General features: G+C 45.7%; 1 protein-coding gene and 1 long non-coding RNA gene across 2 annotated transcripts in view; one reads left to right on the forward strand and one right to left on the reverse strand.

Moving 5' to 3' along the window:
• COPRS (coordinator of PRMT5 and differentiation stimulator) overlaps positions 1-15,665 on the reverse strand; it is a 37,787-nt gene extending 22,122 nt beyond the window's left edge. Inside the window, exons 1-4 of the mRNA XM_024104563.3 lie at positions 15,368-15,665; positions 12,891-12,978; positions 11,823-12,092; positions 8,717-10,676 (exon numbers count right to left, since the gene is read on the reverse strand). Coding sequence (XP_023960331.1) covers positions 10,507-10,676; positions 11,823-12,092; positions 12,891-12,978; positions 15,368-15,421 — 582 coding nt within the window. The 5' untranslated portion in view covers positions 15,422-15,665 and the 3' untranslated portion in view covers positions 8,717-10,506. The remainder of the gene's footprint in view (positions 1-8,716; positions 10,677-11,822; positions 12,093-12,890; positions 12,979-15,367) is intronic.
• A 1,427-nt stretch (positions 15,666-17,092) lies between these two features.
• LOC135974799 (uncharacterized) lies at positions 17,093-22,046 on the forward strand. The gene is made up of 2 exons (XR_010591887.1): positions 17,093-17,379; positions 19,716-22,046. It is a non-coding gene; the product is annotated as an uncharacterized LOC135974799 (long non-coding RNA).
• Positions 22,047-22,854: the final 808 nt, after the last annotated feature.

A 22,854-nucleotide genomic window follows, 5' to 3' on the forward strand; every position in this document is an offset into this window, starting at 1 on the left:
GACATCAGCAAGGCCTCAAATTGAATCCTTTGGCTCTTAGGCGGGGTGCAGATCACAAATGTTGGGCGTTACCAATTCCCATGGCCCTAGAGCAAAGATCAGCTGGGCCACTGAATTCTGCCAATGTTGCAGCTCTGGCTTAGTTTCAAAAGGAGCCCAATTAGGTGTGCATTACAATAATCTAGCCTGATGTTAACAAAGATGAGACATGTATATGAAATCTGTTGTATCCTTTAATCAGGGTTATATTTTTGAGGTGGGCAGGGGGGAAACTTTACATTATCAATGAACCTAAAAACCCTACACCTCCAACTGCTAGCAGCAGGCGCTTATTTTATGTGGGCATCTTTGCAGTAAAACACACACAAAATAAATCCTGTTGATGTTTTACTCCTGGAGGAATTTTGTGCCACTGCGCATGTACAGAATTGATGTCCTCTGAAAATTTCTTTGCTTCCCCACAGAAAAATTACTTTCTGAGGGGAAGCAGAGGGAAGCCACAAGAGTGGTCATGCAATCCTCCCCAGCAGTATGTTTTGGGTGCCCAGGGGAGCCACCAGAAAGGTAAATCACTGTGGGGCAGGAGGTGGGGCTGGGAAGACCCGGCTGGTGGCTCCTACCCTGCACCAGGCTCAGCTGCTGGTTCCGGCTGGGCTGGGGAGGACGGGACTTCCTCTTCCGCTGCACAGCATCCAGGGCTGGGTCAGACCTATCCCCAGATTTCTCCCCCGGCTGCAGGAAGCTCTGCAAAGTCCCATTCCCCGCCCCCCACTTCCTTCACCCATCGCTCCTCAGCTGCAGGGGAAGGGATCCCTGTACAGGGAGCTGCTCCCCCATCTGCCCAACACCTGTGCATCCAGACCCCCCCCTCATACCCAGATCCTCTTGCTGAGCCTCACCACCCACACGTAGAACCCCCCCGCTGAGCCCCACTCCCCCTGCACTTGGACTATCCCGATGAGCCATCTGCACCCAAATCCCCTTCCCACTGACCCCCCACTCCCCAGCATCTGGACTCCCCACTGGGCCCCCCACACCCAGACACTCCTGCCAAACTCTATCACACACACCCCCGCTGAGCCCCTACCATCTTCACCTGAACCCCCCTGCAGAGTCCCATTACCATCGCACTCAGAACCCCCCCAACAAGCCCCTGTGCATCCAGTTCCCCCCCACACCCGGATCCCCCACTGAGCCGCCTGCATCTAGATTGCCCTACACAGAACCCTTTCAACCCACACCTGGATTCCCCCATTCTAAGCCCCTCCACACTTGGATCCTGCCTTGCTGAGCCTGCCTGCCCACACCTGGTGTACCTGGCACAGATGGACAAGGCGCTGGGGTGTTTCTGGGGCAGGCCCGGTCCTTGCGCTGTGGCAGGGTTGGGTGCAGCCTCACTGTTGAGTCCATGTCCCGGGGAGAGTTGCACAGTGATCTCCCATCTCCGTGCAGCCAGTGGCCTGTGCTCCCCAATGCCATGCTGGAGGCTCCTCATTAATTTGACAAAGTTTGCAGAATTTTAAAATATTGTGTGTAGAATTTTTATTGTTTTGATGCAAAAAATTTTATTTTTTGCCACAGAATGCCCTCAGGAGTAAAGCTGATGGGAAACATGCTGGAAACTCCCCATTAACTCTGCTGAGAATTTACCCCATATGTAATTAAAAGCATCATCATTGCAGCCAGAATGCTCAAAAGGTACAACAGAACCAGAGACACACTGTATTATTTATTTCTATAGGGGCATGATGCACTTTAAAGACCATGAGGATTGTCCCCCAAACCAATGTCCCAGACCTGAGGACCACTGAACTTGTGGGGGTGCTGCAATCTGAACCCCAACCCAGATCTGAATTGTACGGCTCACCCATCTCTAACAGGTCAAACCAAACCCCCTAAACCATCTCCCAGACTGAGGTTCAAAGAACAAATCCAAATTTTGTGGCCTAGGCCTATATTCAACAGGCAGGCAAAGTCCCCGCCCCAAGTAGTTTACAATATAATCTTGCAGTCTTTACTTATAGGACCAATCCCATTGAATGCAATAGGACTATACCGGCAAGTAAGAACAATAGGATCAGGCCCTAATTAGACAGGTTCGATATAAGTGATTCAGAAACGCAGGTGCAGAATGCATCAGAGAGCAGGTGAGCACAGGCCAGTTCGGCAGAAGGAGAGCATTAAGGAGAGTTTTGAAGGTCTCTTGGTACAAGGATAGTAACAGGCTTTTTCCAAGCACAGGGAACTGGCCTACAGAAAGGCATTAAATCAAAAGCAAAGGAGACTGGTATTATAGTGAATCTGATAAAGAACATGGCTGAGAAAATGTCAGTGGCTTGTGGATTAGCACTGTGGATATTTACAGGCTCTAGGTTTGAGCATTTTTTTGGGATTAGCACCTGTACAACCCAAGCTGGGAGAGGCAGCTTCAGGTTGTGATATACAGAACTACCCACACTCTGAAAAACACACCTCATCAGCTTTCCTAGGGCCTTTTTCTTCTAAGAGCGAGACAGCATTTTCTTCCCTTATTTACTGGCCAGTTCTTCAGAGGCACCGTACAACAAGCACAATGCTTATTGACAAGGATTATTTATCTGCATTTCCTGCTAACTTGACTCTCAGGACATTGCTAAACACTGCCACCTTGTGGTAAGATCCCATAACAGCAGGTTTCCTGGCAGATGAAAAGAGTCCTAATAAGTACATTAGACTTCCTTAGGCCTGAGATAGGATCAGGGCCAGCACAGTGTCCTCCCACATGGACATCCAATAAGGCTCCACGTGGGCGCAAGGGTCTGCCTGACCAGACTGACTGCAGGATCAGGGCACTAAATAAGACATTGCTTTAAAAAAAGATCTCCTTTGCACCGCTCCTAACGACATTTCATTTTCTTCAAGCTGATTATAAACTGCTTATTTATAGCTTTAATTTGGTTATAAAATAAGAGCTTTCAAAATTTTAAACCAAGAGGTAAAGAAAAAGTCCCCCCACTGCAGGAAATACTGGAAGAAGTTCCCTGGCCTGCGTTATGCAGGAGGCAAGATTAGCTGATCATTGTATGGTCTCTCCTGACCTTTAAAATCTATGACATTTAAACATTTAAAATAGCAGATGTGCTCATTTACATTTCTCCCTTCCGTTCCCTTTTCCCCCAATTGGGGAAAAAACAGACGATCAAAATTACCATTCAGAACCGGATGGTTTTACAGGCCCCAGGAATATCAGCTAAAACACAGTAACAAGCAGCTAGAGCAGCAAGAGGAACACAACAAGCCTCAAAATATTCTTTGTCCAGGAGGAAAAAACTCACGGCTGAACAGGACAAAGCTCTGATCTTTTCCCCTAAGGTTCCCTCCATCCTCCTCGAAAAGTGTTATTTTGTGCTCACAAACAGTCCTGTGTTGACAGCCCTCAACGTACTACAGAGGTGGTACAGCAGAAGCAATAGCAGAGGAGTTTTCCCATATTGTTCTCTTCGGCCCTGGTCAAAAGCCCATAAAAACTCAGCGCAAGTCTGAATCAGGCCTTTAATGTGCTTCAACCCTGCCAGAAAGGGACCATGTTTTAGGGCAAGTTGTTACCATCTGCAGTTCAATCCCTGGCCCCTCTCAGAGACTCCTAAAATGGCTGGCACAGACGTCCAATCTGAACTACATCGAGCTCTTACCACAATCCACCAGCTCTTATCACAGTCCACTGAAATGGTAACGACCTTCAGTCACTACAGACCCATGCTAGAAATTAAACAGTGATCTAGTGACGAAAGGCTCAGCCTCCTATTACCAATCCCTCTAAAACGTTCCGTACCAATATGCAATCGGTTGACAGCTTTGGAGACATATTCTGTATTCAGAATCCCAACCACACAACTGCCATCAGCACTAGCAAGAGTTGGCCAATGAAAATTCAGCCCCTTTAACTCATACTGCCGTTACATAAGAGAAAATAGTTGTAAGTAAACCAGCCTTCTCATCTGGGAAGTGAAGCTCTGATTTAATCCTGTTTATAGGTTATTGTTTATATTTCACTTACCTCCCCCAGGAGCCAATAGTTAGAGCTGGCACTGCTCAAACAGCTGCCTTGCCCTCCATGTGCTTCTCTACCTCTATAGTTTTATCCATAAGCTTGCTTATCTCCTTGATGAGCAGTGAGGTACATTGTAGAGACCAAGATTCGCAACAGATAAGCAATTTACAAAAGGTTATACAACGTGATGTGACCTCAGCTGGCTATCTAGAATTCTGCATTCACCCATCACCCAATAAAAAGATATTCGGACAAAGTGAAATGGACAAAGGGATCACACATGAAGAGATGATCATTTACTGCAGCTGTGCTCCAAAAGGAGCCAGAATAAATCTATGGCTTGTGATGTAGTAACTGGAGAAACAGAACAAGCATCTGGAGAAACACAGCTCCTCCTTCCTGAAGATTTGAAAGTTCGAGGGCAGTGGCTCTCAGATTAGAAGTACATGTCCTATTGATGGTACATGGAGTGCAATCAGGATTGGTTTACAGTATCAGAAGAATAATCCACTGTATCTACACTGATTAAAATTATGAAGATGGCCCTCCTGAGTTGTGCTGTATGCTCCATCTTAGAGTACAAGAACTGCTGTTCGAGGCCTCTGCAGCTCAGACTGTGCAATGAAGACACGTGATGAGACATATAACCTGATTTTCAGAGATGCTGAGCATCCACAACTCCAAATGAAGAGAGTTGGAGCTGCTTGTATTTAGTCCCCTGTGAAAATCAGGTGCCCAATTTTAAACATTGGCACCCAAAGCCTAATCAGAATTTAGGCACGTAAACGGGGTGCAGCCGCACCCCCTGGCTTGAAGTGGTTTCCATTATATACAGAGTTTACAGTTCGGTTCAATGGTTCTCAGCACCCCCACTATAAAAATTGTTCCAGGACCCATGCACGTAAATGCCCCTTTCATGGTACATTCTTAAATACCAATTTAAGTACCAATCCACAGGTGGAGCCTGAAGGCTCCAGTTAAAAGCTCCCACGTGTGCAATAGAGGACAAAGAGTTTGTTGGCTGCAGGGTGAAAAATTCTCCTGAGGTGAAACTGGTTGAATATTCTGAAATTAACTATTCTCAGCCTGGAGGAAAAAAAAAACATAAAAGGAACAAGAGTAAGGCAAGCTTGGTTTTGCTCCATTCCGGTCAGCGGTGTTACACCAGACATGACTATGGCCCATTATATCTAAACCCTAAAATCCATGCCAGTAATAGATGGGAGGAATAAGACAAGTCACAGAGAAAAGCAAAGCCCGAGCTCTCCAGAGCTGCCGGGAGCATTACTAAGTGGATGTAAGAGTGCAGATCCTCAGCTAATATAAACGTAAGTCAACTGCTGTAACAATTGACACCAGTGGAGGCTCTGTCCCAGGATGTTCAAGGGAAGCTCTGTTCGCTATCGAAGTTAGTTAGCAGAGCTGTGCACTCCAGAGTACGCTTTGTAGCTTTTCTTGGTAGGTCACATACTGTCCCCTGCCATCCTAAGAACCTGTGCTATGAGCAACTGGTAATTCCCTGTACAACCTGCTCCACATCAATGTCGTCCCGTAAAACGTTACTCACTCAGGGGCATATGTTTGCAATGCAGGACACCCCCCCCCCCCGCCAGAGGGTTGAGAATTGCAAGTTTGCAACAGTTTCCTTTCCCTGCCCAGGGGCTACAGGAACTTAGCCATCAGCTTCAGAGAGAGTGACTTTGTGACCCCGGGATTTAAAATGGAGTCCTTGGAAGCAGCAGATGGCCAAGATGAGTTGCTGCCATCAGCATTTCCCCACCAGCCTGCAAAATTATTGACATGCTTCTGTTGATGGAGGAGGCATTTTCTCAGATTGAGATCCCAGGCACACAGTTTCAATGGTATGACCATATAATGGACTGCCAGGCAACACTATTTCAATTAAGAAGCACAACTCTTAAAAAACATAGTGGAAGTAAGTTATCTGGATTGCATGTCACATAACAGCAAGGAATCCCTATCAAAACTTCCTCCATACCTTAGATGCTGCACATAGTCCACAGAAAGCATGAAGAATACTTTCCTTAATTACTTGTCCCTGCAAATCATTCCCCTGGAGGATTCAAAGGAAGTGGCAGAAAACAAGTTTTATTTTCTTTGTTGATGTGTTCCAAGAAAAATTAATACCCCTTCTTAATATACCATCTAGCTCTTATACAGCACTTTTTAGCCATAGATCTCACAGCACTTTATAAAAAGAGATTATCATTATCCCCGTTGTACAGATAGGGAAACTGAGGAATAGGGAGATGACTTGCCCAAGGTCACACAGCAAAGCATTGGCAGAGCCAGGAACTGAACCCATGTTGCCTAACTCCCAGTCCAGTATTCTGTCTGTTGGGCTTCAATGTCAACCCAGGTAAAGTCACAAGATGTGTTAAATTGCAGTACAGAACTTCCTACCCTTTGGATGATGCGTTCCCCAGCAACTAGTTCAGGGGGATCTAGCGAAGTCACATAAGGAAGTTTAACCTAGCAAGCTTTCAAAATTGGCTTGCATAGTATCAATGTGCTTCTTCTCTTGGGGAAATATTGATGGCCCTGATTCTGCAAAAAGATCCACCAAGACGACCCTTATGCCAATTGGCTTGAATGGGACTCCGAACAGATGTAAAGGGTGACCTAGGCAGGCATTTCTGCTTGAGTTGTTGGCTCATGTGCTACCCGATGGTGATATTTTAATTAAGAGGAATTCTTACTTACGATGACATGTTCATGTCAATAGGCGAGATGGGCACAAATGCAAGATTCATGTTGGGACTTTGAAGACTCTACAGTCCAGGGATATTTGGAGCTCGGAGATTCGGACTTAAGCCCATTAAGATGGGAGTCTTTTGAGAAATCTGCATTTGGATTTCAAAGCCCACTGAAGTCTGAGGGGTATTCAGATCAGAAGTTTCACATTAGGCCCCTCTCTAAAGAACAGGCTCAAGATGAACAAAATTACTTTTGTCAACATACCCCAAAAGCAAGCAATACATCTCTGCAGTACAAGGCTCATGGTTTAAGATAATTTTAAACTATTAGTAAACAGAAATCTATCAAAAAGCCTAACTTCCAGTCACTTAAAGTGTGGACAGTCAACTTAACATGCCATGCACTCACCATTTCAAGCCAAGTTTTCCCTCAAATAAAATGGCAGGCAAGAAAGATACTCCTGATTCCAATTAAAAGCATAGCAGTATAAAGACTCCTGTTTACAAGGAGAGTTATTCCAGAATAGTTTATTCTGGAATAAGAGCATCCACACACAGAAATAATCAGGAATAGTTAATTCACTTTAAATTCACATCATCCCTTATTCCAGATTAATATGCATGTGTTGACAAGCTCCAGATTTAAATTCAAATTAGATTTGAGATGCATTCTACCATTTCTGAAGCGCATGGGCTAATGCTTGTAAGAGTAAAAGGGATTAATTTTCTATAGAATTTCATCACCAACCTACAGAATCCTGCAACAAGATTCAGTACTGTTGGTTTTTTGACATAATTTCTAAAGAAAACTATTCCATTTCTATAGAACTCTGTTGGTTTCATCTTTATTAAACCTTTGGGACTTTTCCCACAAGGGCAGTAATAACACAATAAGCTAAAAATCATACAATACCCTTGTCTCTTCTCATGTTTTAAAAAGTGGTAGAAATGTCTGTCCTATAAGTATGCAGTGCAGTTGTAGCTGCATTGGAGTACCTTTCCCAGACCTGAAGAAAAGCTCTGTGTGGTTCAAAAGCTTGTCTCTCTCACAAACAGAAATTGGTCCAATAAAAGACATTATTTCACTGACCCTGTCTTGCTAATGTCCTGAGTAATTTGGGGGAATTTTTTAAAAATAGGAAACTAAAGAAAATGCTATAAACCAAGCTCACAGTGGCAGAAGGCTAAACAGTAGAGCTGGACTGAACCCAAATCCAAACACCTCCAAATATCGGGATGTTGGAAATCCACCCAGCTGTCGATCTGAAACTTGCTGCATGAGTCTATTGCCAATAAAAACAGTCACTGACTGGACCTTTTGCTGCCCTCTGCAGGGCGGCACTGTGTACTGCCGGCCACAGCAAGTGAAAAATGGCCCACAAAGGAAACAAAAAAGTTTTGTCTGAGGACATTTTAACCCTACAGCATGCCAGTGCCGTTGCAGCACCGATCTGAGAATGCAAAGTGGCCTTTTTAACGTGGGCTGTGAGCCACTTAAGAGTAGTCATGCTTTCTCTAGTTTGACATTTAGACTTGGTTTCTCTATCGTCCATGTTTAACACATTGTGTAAGCCTGATCCTGTAAAGCACTGAGCACCCACAACTCTCATTCTAGCTCAGAGGTGGCTGCGGCTGCTAACCATTGCTGAACCCTCATTCCCCACCAAAACAGAGCTTTACACTCTATCGCTGATTTAGAAAAGGGCCAGTCTCCACACCCTAGGGAGTGCAACTAGCTCTTTCCTGCTCTGCAGAGGAGCAGCAGGATGTGGGGAGCCCCACAGGCTGCACCATGGCACCACAGATGTTATGGACTAACTGTGAGAGAAATAACTAACCCCTCCATGGAGGGGACAGGATGGGAATGGCTTAGGGGTCTTTAGCTTGCTGCAGGCCCATCACTAGGTTTCTGTTCCCCATTTATGCAGGCTGTGGGGTAGGTGCTAGGGTTTATCCTGGAATTGCTCACCTTGTGCCAGTTTAGAAGATAGAACAATTCCCCGGTAGGTTCTTAGCAGCACTACTGATCCCAGTAGAAAGACAAATCAATGATCACACCACCTGTTCCCCTCACCACCCAACTGAATGAGTTTTTCGGCAGCTGTTTGTTACTTTGTTTCAGTCTAGAACAATGAATGGTGAAACAACCTAAGGGCAAAACAACATAAAAGCCATCCTTAGGGTGTTGATATAGGCACTGCACTTTCAGGGTCAATGCAGAGTTCCTACAACATATTAGCTTTAAAATTACAGCCTAATTAATGGGTGGTTGTATGCAGGGCCGGCTCCAATCACCAGCTTAACAATCAGGTGCTTGGGGCAGCCAAGGGAGAGGGGCGGCACGTGCGGCAATTCGGGGGTGGCAGGTCCCTCACTCCCTCTAGGAGCTTGGGGCGGCAGAAATGCTGGAGCAGGCCCTGGTTGTATATGTTTTTTTTTAAAAGAGCCGCTGATGCCTTACAGATAACTTTGAAACATTTCTTAGAAATTAATCTGTTAAAAGATCTATGTATTTGCGAGTTTCTCCAGGTAGCACTCAGTGCTGGACTAACTCTGCTCCCACTGAAAGTCAACAGGAGTTTTACCAGACTTCAACAGAAGCAGTTTTACCAGCACTGAGCACTTTTCAAAATCCCAGGCTTCCCATTTAAAGAGGGTGATTAGGGATAGTTGAATTAAACCAAGTAACGACGGTCCTGGAAGTTTATCTGTTCTGTCTACTTATTCCTCACTTGTCGTCATTTGCATTAACTCCAAGGCAAAGACCAGAAGGTCAGAGATCTGGTTCTAGTCCCAGCTCTGCCACTGACTTGCCTAGGGTCACATCACTTAACCATTCTGCACCTTTGTTTCCTCATTTGTAACACAACAACTTCCTGCTCCATAGCAGCGTGGGAAAGCTTAACTCACAATCCACAGAGCACATGGAGATCCTCCCTTGGAAGACCCTGCAATTGGGAAGCAGGTAATCAACCACAGTTGTGCTGGACTCCATTCCCTTTTCTAAAGGGGCCAGTCGCCCTGGGATACTAAAAGCTACTTTCACTAAGGACCCAACTATGCAATCCTTATTCACGTGGGTAGTCCCATTGACTACTATGGGATTGTTTGCGTAAGTGCACAGCAACATGGGTAAATCATGCACGAGGGCTCTTGTTGATATTTGATTCTATAGTGCCCCATGTTTGTAATGACAGACAAAAAATAACCTGTGTAAGCAACGAATCACTCTGTATTTCTCATAACTGATACTGTCAAACAGTACATTCCCCTCAGCCCATCAGAGGACCTGAACTTCAAACACAACTTGGTCATGCTACTTATAATGTAGAATATGTAACAAGGACAGAAACAGTTAACCCCAGCTCAACTCAATGATTAATGCCAAATAAAAGAGAAGAAAAATTAAAATTACACAGATGAGATCCATATTAGAACTGGCTAATCCCAGCTATCGAGCCAAAGTTTAAAAATGAGACTTCCCAGACAGCTTTTTTTCCCTTTAAAAAACATGAAAATAAAACATGCTACAAAACTGCACAGATACCTAGGGTTAGTGTCCAGTCTGAGATCCTCTCTGCTTCCTTCCAGTCGATCACGATCAGTGTATTTGCAGCTCAATAATATTATCAAAGAAAGTTTTCAGAAAAGCCCTGTTTGGAACCCAATAGGCTAGGGGAAGGCACCCCACATTGCATTGCATCCCTGAAATGAAGCAAAGTCCAATTTGCCAAGCGTGGCCCTGAACAGGGGCAAACCTCAGTCATCTGCATCATCAAACTGGCCAACCTCAGGCATTCTATTTGGCGAACTCAGAGAGAGTGGAGCTGCATGGTGACACCTGGGGTTATACAATGATTCTTCTTGCCATGCACATGATGCCAATAGACAATTTTCCTGATGACTACCACAGTCGATATCTTCCGCGTCTAAAGAGGATTTTAAAAAAATAGAGTGTTGTTAGATTGCATTAGAACACTCTGCATTGGCTATCACTACAAAGGGTTTGTCGTAGCAAGTTATTTGCATCAGTGCTGGAATGTCAGTTTGGCTGACCAACATTAGTGCATGAAACATACAAAACCTCTGTTCAACTGGTGGTGCAGATAGAGAAGCTTCAGTAAATTACCTGCTTAAGATCTCACAGAGAGCCTGTGACAGAGCTAGGAACAGAACCTAAAACTCCTGGCTCAGAGACCGAGAGAGAAAGAGAATGACAAGGAGACAGAATGAGCCAGTCCTACTGCTAATCTACAAACCCTCAAAAGGTTATTCATGAAACACACCATCAGTTTGCTCAACTGAAGTGTCCAGTCTGGCAAGGCACTAAATGCTCTGATCACCCAGTGACTGCAATGGAAGTTCAGGGGGTGCTCAAAAACTCAAAGGAGAAGCCCCTAACTGTGGAGCTTTCAGGGACACATCCTGCAAACACAAACAAGTTTACTCACGTGGCTACTCTTGGTGAAGTCAGTGGGACTGCTTGTCAGAGTAAAGCTGCTCATGTGTGTTTGCAAGACCAGCTTGTAAATGAACATGTTTAGGTCAGTGACTTTGTCTCTTTATACAACCCTCCAACCCACTATTCTCTACAGGGACATGACTGATAAAGCCCAGGGTGAATCTCTCAGGAGGGAAGGAGAAGGGTCCTTTAGGCAGGGGCCCTCAGCTACTGTACTCCCCCCCCCACTGGAGGTCAGGATGAGCCCATCTCTCCTGCTCCAGAGCAAAATACAAGACTTATAAAGGCCAAACCCCAGAGTAACTCCACACATAAATGTGCACATTTTTCCCTTGCAGTAGCATCCCATAAGATCCCCATTGGCCAAGGAAAGAACCAAGGCTGTCCCATTTGAACACAGCAATGTTTCTTTTAAACTACTGTATTTAAGACTTAGGTACAACTGTGCATCACAAACACACAAGGTAGACAGAAAGCAGTCAAAGGGTGTCACTACCAAATGCTCAAAAAAAGAAGAATGTGGAACTATTTAAATGGGCTGCCAGGCAAAGCACTCTCTCCATCCACTTAGAGTCGTAGGCTTGATGAAAGCATAAAGCAAATCTGCACCTACCGTATGGACTACATTCAGCATCCTCCAATTCTTTATCCCAGTCCTCTTCCTCGTACTGAGAATCAATTTTCAGCTCAGGGAAAGATACAATGCAGGCTTCGTCATCCAACTCCCAGTTCTCAAGGTCACTCTGGAAGTCATCAAAGTCATGAAGACATTTAGCAGGAGGCCCCGAGGAATCTGAATGAGTAGTGTCACTTTCATAGCAAGGGCAATGAGAAAATCTACTCTGGTGAGACTCGCCATCAGAAACGTTCCTTGCCAAATGGCCTGTAATACGACAGAAATTGCCAACAGAGATATTTAGGACATAAACTGGGGTGGTGAAAATGCTTTAATACCATGCAGTAAGTAGTTCAACATGAAGACACTTTGTGAACACAGACCTGTTTTGAACAAGCAATGAAAGTAGCTAGTCAAAGCCCATGAAAACTACAACACTTCTGCAAGTTACAGCTACAGACAGAAATCTACCCCCAACCCATTATGCTGTGCTGAGGTTGCAGAAGGAATAAAATTCTGTAACACAAGAAGAGGCATCAATTCTATCTAATTATAATAAGTCCAATTTCATGTGGGTGTATTTAATACCACACTAATATTACTCTGGGTTTCAGATATTTCCTATATTTGAAATACATTACAGATAGCCTGAATCCCATCACTAGCTCCAAACTCCCCCAAACTGAACTTCACAGCTGGTGGTCTCTCTCTATAATGGTCTGAACCCAAAGTCTGGGTCTGAACTTTGCACCTTGGGCTGATGTCTAGAACTTACTGTCCTGTTTCATCATCACCACTGCCTCTTGACATCCTTCAAGGGGAGGTTTGTTGAATGACTCCAGCTGGAGCCTCCAAAGCAACAGGAATTTGTTTTGCAATATTGATCAAGTGCTCCTCTATCTAGGGATGCACAGAAAATGGGCAACAATAATTTAGCAGAGTTCACTCAAGAGAAGTTTCCCACCCATCATCACTACACAGCTTTGTTTGGCCTCTCCTAGCAGACAGCATTAGTAACTATTCTTTCTCACCTTGTTCTGATTTAATGCCTTTTTCTCTGCATACCTTTTCTAGGCCTCCAATTCACAATTTTCCCTCCCTTCACAAGCTCTTCTTCCTCATGACATGTGCAGTCACCTGCAGCCACCGTTGTCTAAAAAAGCAGAGATACGGTTTTAAAGGGATCAGTAGCTTTGCTCCTTAGACTCCTATACAGTGAGACTCCTGTTCCAAAGTGAATCAGGGGACCCAAGCGATCTACCTCTGCCCAAGTTAAGATTTCATTTTAAATAAGCCCGCAGACGGTTCCAGCATCGAGAAAACAACAGCCTGTGGCCAGTTTCACCACTGCTGTTCATAATCCTGCGGGAAGCATGAAATCGACACAAATCAATTTTAGAACTGCAACTGTCTGGAAAACCTATGAGCAAAGGCAGGCACTGGGAAAAGGGAAAGTTAATGGAATGGAAACCTAACCCCTCTGCAGGAGCCCAGATGCTGGGGGAGAGAAAGAGTATCTGATCCCATTCTAGCAGCCAGAAGGCTTGGGGAAAGGTAAAGGACAGAAAGAGAGAAACTAAGTTTCTCCAGGAGCAGAGCTGCCCTTTTCCACAGGCCCCAAAGCTGGGAAGTATAAGACAGAAAGGTTTCACTCTGGTTTCACTGGTACAATGGAGACAAGTTCTGCTGGAGAACTGTCTCCCACACTGGTAACAATACCAAAGTGGCGACAAGGGGAATATGGCAGAGCAACAGCATGTCTTCACCAGTCCATTAGTCCAGGGAAGGATAGTAAAAGAGATCAAGCCAGCTTGTGAGTTTCCAGATCTGCATGGAACTCTAAGCAACTGACTACATACATTGGGCTTAAGGCCAGTTGTGAGCAACAGGACTTGAATCAAAGGGGAAGGATGTGTGGATGGCCCAAAGTTAGTGATACATGAAGGGAAAAGATAAACAGTAGGGGGCTACATTCTGTGTGTTTATATAGCTTTCATCCTGCAAGTTACTCTGTGCAGGCTGATCCCTGCACCGTTGTGGTGCTCCACTGATGTCAATGGCCTATGAATAGTAACTTACAGATTACTTAGTATGCAAGTTCTTAACTAGTAATAGTAATATATCCCCCATTCTACATCAGGGAGCAGCTACTGCAACTCTAAAAGCCAACCTCCATATTGTGACAATGCCCCTTGGTTGAAATTTTATATGTGGGAAAGATTAGAAGGCACTATATTTCTTCCCTCTGCTAAAAAATAACAATCTTGTTTCCAGTAATGGGCATGGAAAACAGCCCCTATTTCCACTCTGTCCAAGGGAAAATTTAGTGTCAGTTACACACAGACACACACAAGTATATGTATAGTCAAGCTCCAACCTCGTGACATGCTTGTGAACCTAAAGAGTTAAAATTACCAAAAAAAACCCCAATAACATTCTGCACATTGATGGAGATCTGAACAGCTCCCAGGAGTTTTGCATCAGCCCAAACATTATTTAACCCCTTTCACAATTTTCTTTAAGAACTTTCTATTTCTCCCAAACATAAACCCCAGTAAGAAAATCACCTTGAAGGGTCTAAAACATTAGGTTTCAACTAGAATCCACCCCCACCTTCACTCAAGGAATAGCCAGCTAGGCCAGTGGGGAAGAGAGAGTGATGCACTTTACAGTCCCTTTACCATGGGATCTGGGGAAATAAATGGGAATTAAGAAAAGGAAAGGAAATGAGACCACAATATTTAAAGAAAACACCCACCCACTCCCTGCAGTTCTGTCCATAACCCCAACTCGATCCCCACACGCTGAAATACAGTACTCCCATCTCTCACACACACAAACCAGACTCTCCATAAATCTCCTACAGTCATCCCCAGGCATCTACTGCCTTCCTATATACCCCCTCCGCACACACCCTCACAGCCCCCAACACATACACTCCCCTCTCCCTGCACACACCCCTTCCACACACCCTCCCCTCCCCCCTACACATACCCCTCACAGCCCCCTCCACAGCCCCTCCTCTCCCCCCTGCACACACCCCTCCACAGCCCCTCCTCCCCCCCTGCACACACCCCTCACAGCCCCCTCCACAGCCCCTCCTCTCCCCCCTGCACACACCCCTCACAGCCCCCTCCACAGCCCCTCCTCTCCCCCCTGCACACACCCCTCACAGCCCCTCCTCTCCCCCCTGCACACACCCCTCACAGCCCCCTCCACAGCCCCTCCTCTCCCCCCTGCACACACCCCTCACAGCCCCCTCCACAGCCCCTCCTCTCCCCCCTGCACACACCCCTCACAGCCCCCTCCACAGCCCCTCCTCTCCCCCCTGCACACACCCCTCACAGCCCCTCCTCTCCCCCCTGCACACACCCCTCACAGCCCCTCCTCTCCCCCCTGCACACACCCCTCATAGCCCCTCCTCTCCCCCCTGCACACACCCCTCACAGCCCCCTTCACAGCCCCTCCTCTCCCCCCTGCACACACCCCTCACAGCCCCCTTCACAGCCCCCCCCCCGGCCAGGCTCCCCGCTGCTTCTCACCTCCGGGCCTAGGAGCGGCTCCTCTTCCCGCTGCCGCGCCCCCGGCGCCTCCATCCCCGCCCCTCCACAGAGGCCCCGGGCCGGGTACCTGTTGCGCCCCCCGGCGGACGGGACTCGCCACGCAGCCGGCCAGATGGCAACACGGGGTAGCCAACCAGTGGCGGTGGGAGTGGAGGGAAGCACGTGGGGGAGGGGGAGCGGTCCGGTGCGCCCCGGCCCCAGCTGCTCCCGCGGGGGAGGGCACTACAGCACCCACCCACCCCCAGCCCTCCAACCACGGGGGCTGTGGAAGCCCCTCCCCGCCCCCATTGCATGGGGATATTGACAGCCCCTGGTTGTTAGCAGTAAATCCGTAGGTAAACTCACGTGGAGGCCTTTATTTTCCCTTTCCACCGTAGCAGCTAACCCTGTTTCTTAAGACACACACCCACACCCATCTCTATCATAAAATAAGTTGGTTTTTCATTCCTACCTTCTACAAGGCAGGCGTGGCCTCTGTCCTTTCTGCCTCCTGCAGCCCTAAGCACCAGGTCAGCCTTGAGCAAATAGTGGATTGTCGCTATACTAACTGTTCCATCCGGAAATAGTGTTTCAATGGCGAAAGACTGAAGCCCTGGATTATAATGTGGCAGGCTGGTCTCAGTGCCACGCTGATGCCAAGAACACCAGACTTCAAAAGCTGAATCTTCGTGAACAGAAATTTTTATTATGCTTATACTGACAACAGCAACCATGGGATTAGGAGACAGGGGTAATGGTTTTCCCATAAGGAAATGAATGAGATTTTATATTTAATCAACAGAAGAGTTCCAAGATTATCTTGGGAGTTTTCCTTTCCAGCACTGTAGGGCCCACTTCACTACATCATAGTCATGGCTTCCTGAGCTGTGACTGCTAGCTGCATGGCCAGTTGACATAGCCAGGGGAAAGGTGTGCATGGGGCAGATGCCCTTACCATGGGTTGGTGTGAAGTAGGAAGGAGAGTTTTCTCAAGAGCTCACTCAGTCTGCTCCGGTTACTGTAGAACAAGGGTAGGGCTTAGGTAACTACTGCCCCTGTTCTTTAGCCTGATAATACTGACACCTAGCTCTTTACTTTGCAACTCAAAGCACTTTATGGAGTTTAGAGCCTTTTCCCCCCTTTTACAGAGACACAAAGAGGGGCAGTGACTTGCCCAAGGTCATCCAGCAGCCTAGTAGCGGAGCTGGAAATCAACCCCAGATCTTCTGTGGTCTGTCTATTAGCTCACACTGCCTCCCCATGCAAGAGAAACATCTGTGGGCTAGCATGTGTATGTTGAGGGGCTCTGTCAGTGCTCTGTAATTACTAGGGCATAGGAGAACTTCTCATGCTGATTGCCATTGTGCTGGGGTCCTTCTTCGGGGCACTAGCTGTTCTGGGGAGAGTGATGTGGCCCTGCTCTTTTCCCTTCTTCCTTTATAAAGGGGCAGCATCTCACTGCTCTCCAGGGTTCTGGAAGAATTTTTATAGTGGGGGTACTAAGAGCCACTGAACCCAATTGTAAAGCCTGTATAGAATGGAAACCACTTCAAGCCAGGGGGTGCAGCAGCACCCCTAGTTCCAGCACCTATGCTGCTCTCTAGAGCGGACAGCCCAGTTTCAAATTCTACCCGAGTAGCCTTTCAGCCAGTACTGTATGTAACTGCTAGTAACTCATAAGAGATACCTCTTTAATCTGTACTGTCCCTTTAATTAGTGGCCAAGAGTAAACTTCTCTGTTTGAGCCACTCCTCTGAAGGAAAGGGAAAAATCTGCTCCTTTTTCTTACCTACCGGATCCTGTGAGCACCTGGTTTATTTGCCTGGGGAAGCCACACTTGTCCATGAAGCAGCACAGCACCTGAACATAAAAACCCCTCTAACTTAACACATTTAATTTGCAGTTGCACCTGTTGCTGCTTTCACAGGAAAAATCCAAGGTGAGAGAGTGCCGTCCAGCTCAGAAAGATTCCTCCCACTCCCTCTCTGTGAAGTGGAAATTGAGCCAGAGTGGTAAGTTCCTGGTGAGATGGAGCTATATCTACTTTCTGCTGCCTATAAACCTTCCCTAAAATGGTTACTGACCATACACTAACAGTAGATCTGCACCATGGTCTGGTCAAGACTAAACACTGACCAAGGGATGCTACTGGAATTCTTTAGGGATAATTCAGCTAGGACAACGCATGGGTGTAAATTGGTTAGAAATGCATGCAACTGGTAAAGCAGTGTAACTTGCACCACCTTGGCATGCAGAATGTATACAAAATGTGTGGAACGTGGTAAGGAGTGCAAGCTAGGAGCGGAAAGACAGGCGAAGAGGAGTGTTATTTTACACCCTCATTGGCTGCTTTTCCTGCTATATCCCTGCGGTGTGCAAAATACATAATTTACACACCAAGGGAGAAAACTTTTGCCAATGTGTAAAATAAAGATTTCCAGCAGCCCTGCCCGTGTTACACACCCATTGAATACCAAGCTGATGGAAATCACACTCAAATACCTACATCTATGTTATCATTGGTAAATTTGGCCTAGTAAATATAAAATACAGAAATAGATAATTAAGAATGTGGGTGTTGTACAAGAGAAAGGTGAGACAACAGGGAAATAGCTGTGTTGGAAAACCCAAGATGGATCCTGGCAGCGGTGGTTTCAGTTTTAGGTTTGTTTATTCTGCTGTTTACACCATAGAGGCCAATTACTGCTTTCTGAAAACAAGGTCATTCATTAATGCCAAAATAAGCCATGGGACGGGGAAAAGACTGATTTTATTTGCACTGGAGTTGTCTTCTCGCTGTTCAGCCTTAGCCTTGCCTGACTGCAATCATCTTTAAATACAAAAAATACAAAGGAAAAAACTCTGGGCTAGTAGGGCTTAGATATTGTTTTGTGCACTGTGCAGCAGCCAAGATTGAAATTACTGTAAGAAACAATCAAACCTTAAACTGTGTCAAATCAAATTTGGTTTAAAAATCCCATGGCAACTAAAGTCTTGATATTTCATGTCTAAGGCAAGGCCCTTTCAGACAGAAATAGATGTTATTAGCAGCCAAGCACCAATGCTTTTCATCCTGGTGCAAGCCCTAGATCCTGCCCCAAAGGATGCACAGTCACAGGCCTTGTCTACACTAGAAAACTCTGGACCTTTTCTCCAGGAAAGGCAGAAGCTGCACAAGAGGTTAGCAGAAGTGACTTATAAAAATTGGTTTGCACTATTGTTCTATATATTTGTATTATGGTACTGCGTAATGGCTCCAGTTTAAGGCCAGACCTAACAAACAGAGAGCACATGGGAAAAAATCTTAGAGCGTATCTTTTAGAAAAAAACATCTGACCTTGTTTTAAAGAATGCCAGCTGCATGCACAACGTCAGCAATCCCCACTGTCCCTCTCTCTAGCCATGACTAGTTGGAGGGCTCCTGGTAGATGGGCACCTTGAAGAGGGATTCAAAGGAGAGGGAAGTGGCTTTACAGACTAGATCAGGGAGGGCATGCCAGGCAGAAAAGGGCGATAGGGCAGCAAGCACTAAGAAGCAGAAAGGCTGGAGGTCAGGACTGTCATTGTTGCAGCTAATGGGCTTTTTAAAAAAAAAAAAAGGGAGGAAGGTAAAATGTTCAAAGCACATAAGTGACTAATACCAAGCTCTTATACAGTGCTTTTCATCAGTAGATCTCAGAGTGCTTTACGCGGGTCAGTATTATCCCCATTTTACAGATGGGGAAATGGAGGTACCGAGAGGTGAAGTGACTTGCCCCAGGTCACTCAGCAGGCCAGCGGCAGAGGAGGAAATAAAACCCAAGTCTGACTCCAGGCCAGTGCTCTATCAATTGGGCAACCCTCCCTCCCCAACTCTGATGCCTTCGTCCCATTTTCATAAGTGGCAGGAGGCTTTTTAAATGTTTAACGAAGAATAAAACAAACTTGATATAGTGGAAAAGAGGAAGCAGGTAGAGGGATTCAGAGAAGGGTGATATGGTATAAATAGGTAGGCAGATGGATTTTAAATGAACTGGAGGCAAGGGTGCAATGTGGGTGTGAGGGGTGCCACAGAGGCAGCAGCTATAAAACAAAAAACACAAACAGAACACACACAAAACAAAGCAGGAGGAGTAGGGGGCCTGGCCCAGAGAGAAAAGCATATATCTCAGACATGTTGTAGAGGAAGACGTGGCAAGATTTGGATGTATCTGTGCTCCAAACAGGCTACTCTATTGAAACAGTTATTTGCTTATCTCTGATTTTATGTGAGTGATGGTTTGTAGATTCTTTAATTGTAGGTTTTCCTGTAAAATTAGAAACACTTTACTGTAGCAGAGTGCCATAAAAACTGAATCCTATCTTACAGGCAGCTGATGAGAATGAATTACTGGTTGGAGAAAGCTAATCCTGCTGCCTTATTTTGTGGTGCCTCAAGAGACCATGAACTGGAAGAAAAAAACAGAGTGCTCATCTGCATCCTAGTCTTTCTGATACTTTTAGTTGTGATCCTTCTGGTCGTTTTAGGGGCACTTCTAATGTCGCTTTCTAGGAACCAGGAAGACATTTCAAGGCTTGCAGTCGAAAGAGGCAACTTAATGGAAGAAAACTTACTGTTAATACAGCAATTCGCTAATGTTAACCAAGAAAATCAAAGGTTGAGACATCAAATTTCAGTCTTGAGAGAATCAGAAGTTGGACTGCATCGTGAAAATTATGGTTTAAGAGCACAGCTGGAAAAAATAGCACCAGGAATTAACAATCAAAATAATTTAAATTAAAAAGTAAGGAATGGTTAAAGTGACTTTCAATAGATCTGTTCTTAAAATGAAAAAACTGTTAGTCTACTAGATTCTGAAGAATCTCTCTACAACAGGGGTGGGCAAACTACTGCCCGCAGGCTGGATCCAGTCCACCAATCATTTTAAGTCAGCCCTCAAGCTCCTGCTGGGGAGCGGAGTCTGGGGCTTGCCTCGCACCGGCGCTCCAGCCAGGGAGCAGGGTCGGGGCTGCTCCCTGCTGTTTCAGAAGCAGTGGCATGGCCCCGCTCCAGTTCCTACGTGTAGGGACAGCTCAGGAGCTCTGCTCTGCACACTGCTCCCACCCCGAGCGCCACCCCCCAGCTCCAGGGGGTGGCTGCAGGAGCGGTGCCTGCGGACGGGGCAGTGCACAGAGCCGCCTGGCCGTAGCTCTGCCTAGGAGCTGGAGTAGGGACATGGCCGCTGCTTCCGGGAGCCGCTTGAGGTAAGCATCGTCCGGAGCCTGCAGCCCCGAGCCTCTCTCTGCACCCCAACCCCCTGCCCCAGTCCTGATCCCCCTCCCACCCTCCAAACCCCTTGGTCCCAGCCCAGAGCCTCCTCCTACACCTCAGACTCATCCCCAGCCCCACCCCAGAGCCCTCACCCTACTCTCCCACTCCAGCCTGGAGCCCCCTCCCACACCCTGAACTCCTTATTTCTGGCCCCACCCTGGAGCCCTCACCCCCTCCCCAATTTTCTGAGCATTCATGGCCCACCATACAATTTCTATTCCCAGATGTGGCCCTCAGGCCAAAAAGTTTGCCCACCTCTGCTCTACAAGCAGTTTATCATTTTCAGGGGTGGTGAATCAATCATAGGTAGCAAGTCAAATGCAAAGTCAGAGCAATCTGTAATGCTTAGCAAACTCTTTTCAAGCAATTCTTTATTGCACATCAGTGTCCAGGACGCTCCCTGTACCATTAGGAAACATTACTTTAATGTTCTTGTGCACTTCAATTAGTAAATTTCGAGAAAATATTTCTCTGTTCTTTAATGTGACCTTTTATGTTCCATTTTAAAATTAAACCTGATATCATACTTGGGGTGGGGGCAAATGAGGGCAACAGGCAGCATAAAACAGAAGCAACCTTCATCCACTGTAAGGATTCAATACCACCATAAAACCACCCCTGCCCTCTTCATTCTGTGCCTTGTCCTCTACAGAAACGCCCTTCTGGAAACAAAGGATCCGGGGCTCATAGTACAATGGGGTATAAGTGTTTGGCCTCATAACAACTTTGTAACTGGAAGCAGTTTCCACTATTGCAAAATATTACTAGTTCTGTAGCCAAATAACTTGCTGCCCCTCCCCCACCCCCCAAATTAGGATGCATGCCATGTTAAACCCCCAGTCAGGGGGCCTGGATCCAGTAACCAGAGAGATCAGTCGGAAGATTCCAAGAGACTCTAATGGACACTGGATCATGCCTAAAGGCAGAAGCCAACAAATGCACTGACAAATTTGGGGCACAGCTTCTCACCTCACTCAGTTAGCAGGGCAGCCACAGTAACACCACAAGGCCCTTTGTTCAAATCTGACAATGTCTTGCTGCTTCTGAGCAGGGGGAGAAAAGTAAAATACATCAGAGTATGGAGGATTTTGGTCACACGCCCCAGAAGCGTGCAAAACATAAGCCTAAACCATTTGATTTTTCATGTGACCATTTAGAAATGAAGTGACTTAATCATGGACGTTATGCCAAGTATACTGTATATTCATTTTGTTCTACAGTGCTCAAGATAAAAATTCTGTGTGTGTGCGCCATCATTTTCTGTCCGCCTATAGCATGTACCTTCTCTGTCCCGTGTCATACTTCACTTACATTCAATGGGGGGAGGAGGAGGGAAGAGTCTGAAGATACTGTGCATCTTCACCAGTTCAAAGAAAGACCTTAGATAATCTCATGCACCCAAAAATGCCATTCTGCATCCACCTTTTTGAATGTACCTGTTTTTCCATGTTGATTCAGTACCGTATCATTCATTACTCAGCTTGACATGGAAACATGGCTTTGTAAGCGAGAGTCACCATTCTCTGCAGAAATTGTGAGATGGATGTTATTTTAGTTCTGTTTTTGTGCCACATACACAAACCCCAATAAAAAATTAAAAGAAGAAAACGAAGGGGGAATTTTCTGCCAAGAAACTAGAAAAAAAAAAGATAGCCCCCACATTTTGGAGATCCCCAAAATATGTAAATTTGCATGTCCAATATTAACAAGCAAATATTACCCCTACAGCTAGAACATTGATGCTGGTTCGGACAAGGAAGTAAACAGACCTTTGTCCTGTATTTTATATTACATTTCATCTTCATCAGAAAACACAGAAGATGTTTTTGTCAGCAGTAAAGAGCAAAATAAGTAGAGCAGAAAAATAGCTTCTAAAAGTTTACACAGGACAATGGATTTTTTTCTTTTGTTAAGTTTATGGAAAGAGTTTAAATTGTCCATATTGAGAGAGTTATTTAAATATAAAATCATGAAAAAGTGTATTGCAATAAGTTACAATTTAGTAAATTAAATGACTGCCTGTTATGTTGGAAAGGAGCAAGGTTCACTACATGCAAATACTCAAATTACCTCTATTGCCAAACCTCACTTTGAAAGTTGGTCCCTTTCTTTCAGAATTACTGTCGCTTTATGTTCCATTTTGCATTGCTCTATAGGGGCCTGATACCCAAGCTTCAGTTTCTACTGAAATTAAATT

Source organism: Chrysemys picta, chromosome 12, assembly GCF_011386835.1.
Source record: "Chrysemys picta bellii isolate R12L10 chromosome 12, ASM1138683v2, whole genome shotgun sequence".
NCBI lineage: Eukaryota > Metazoa > Chordata > Testudines > Emydidae > Chrysemys > Chrysemys picta.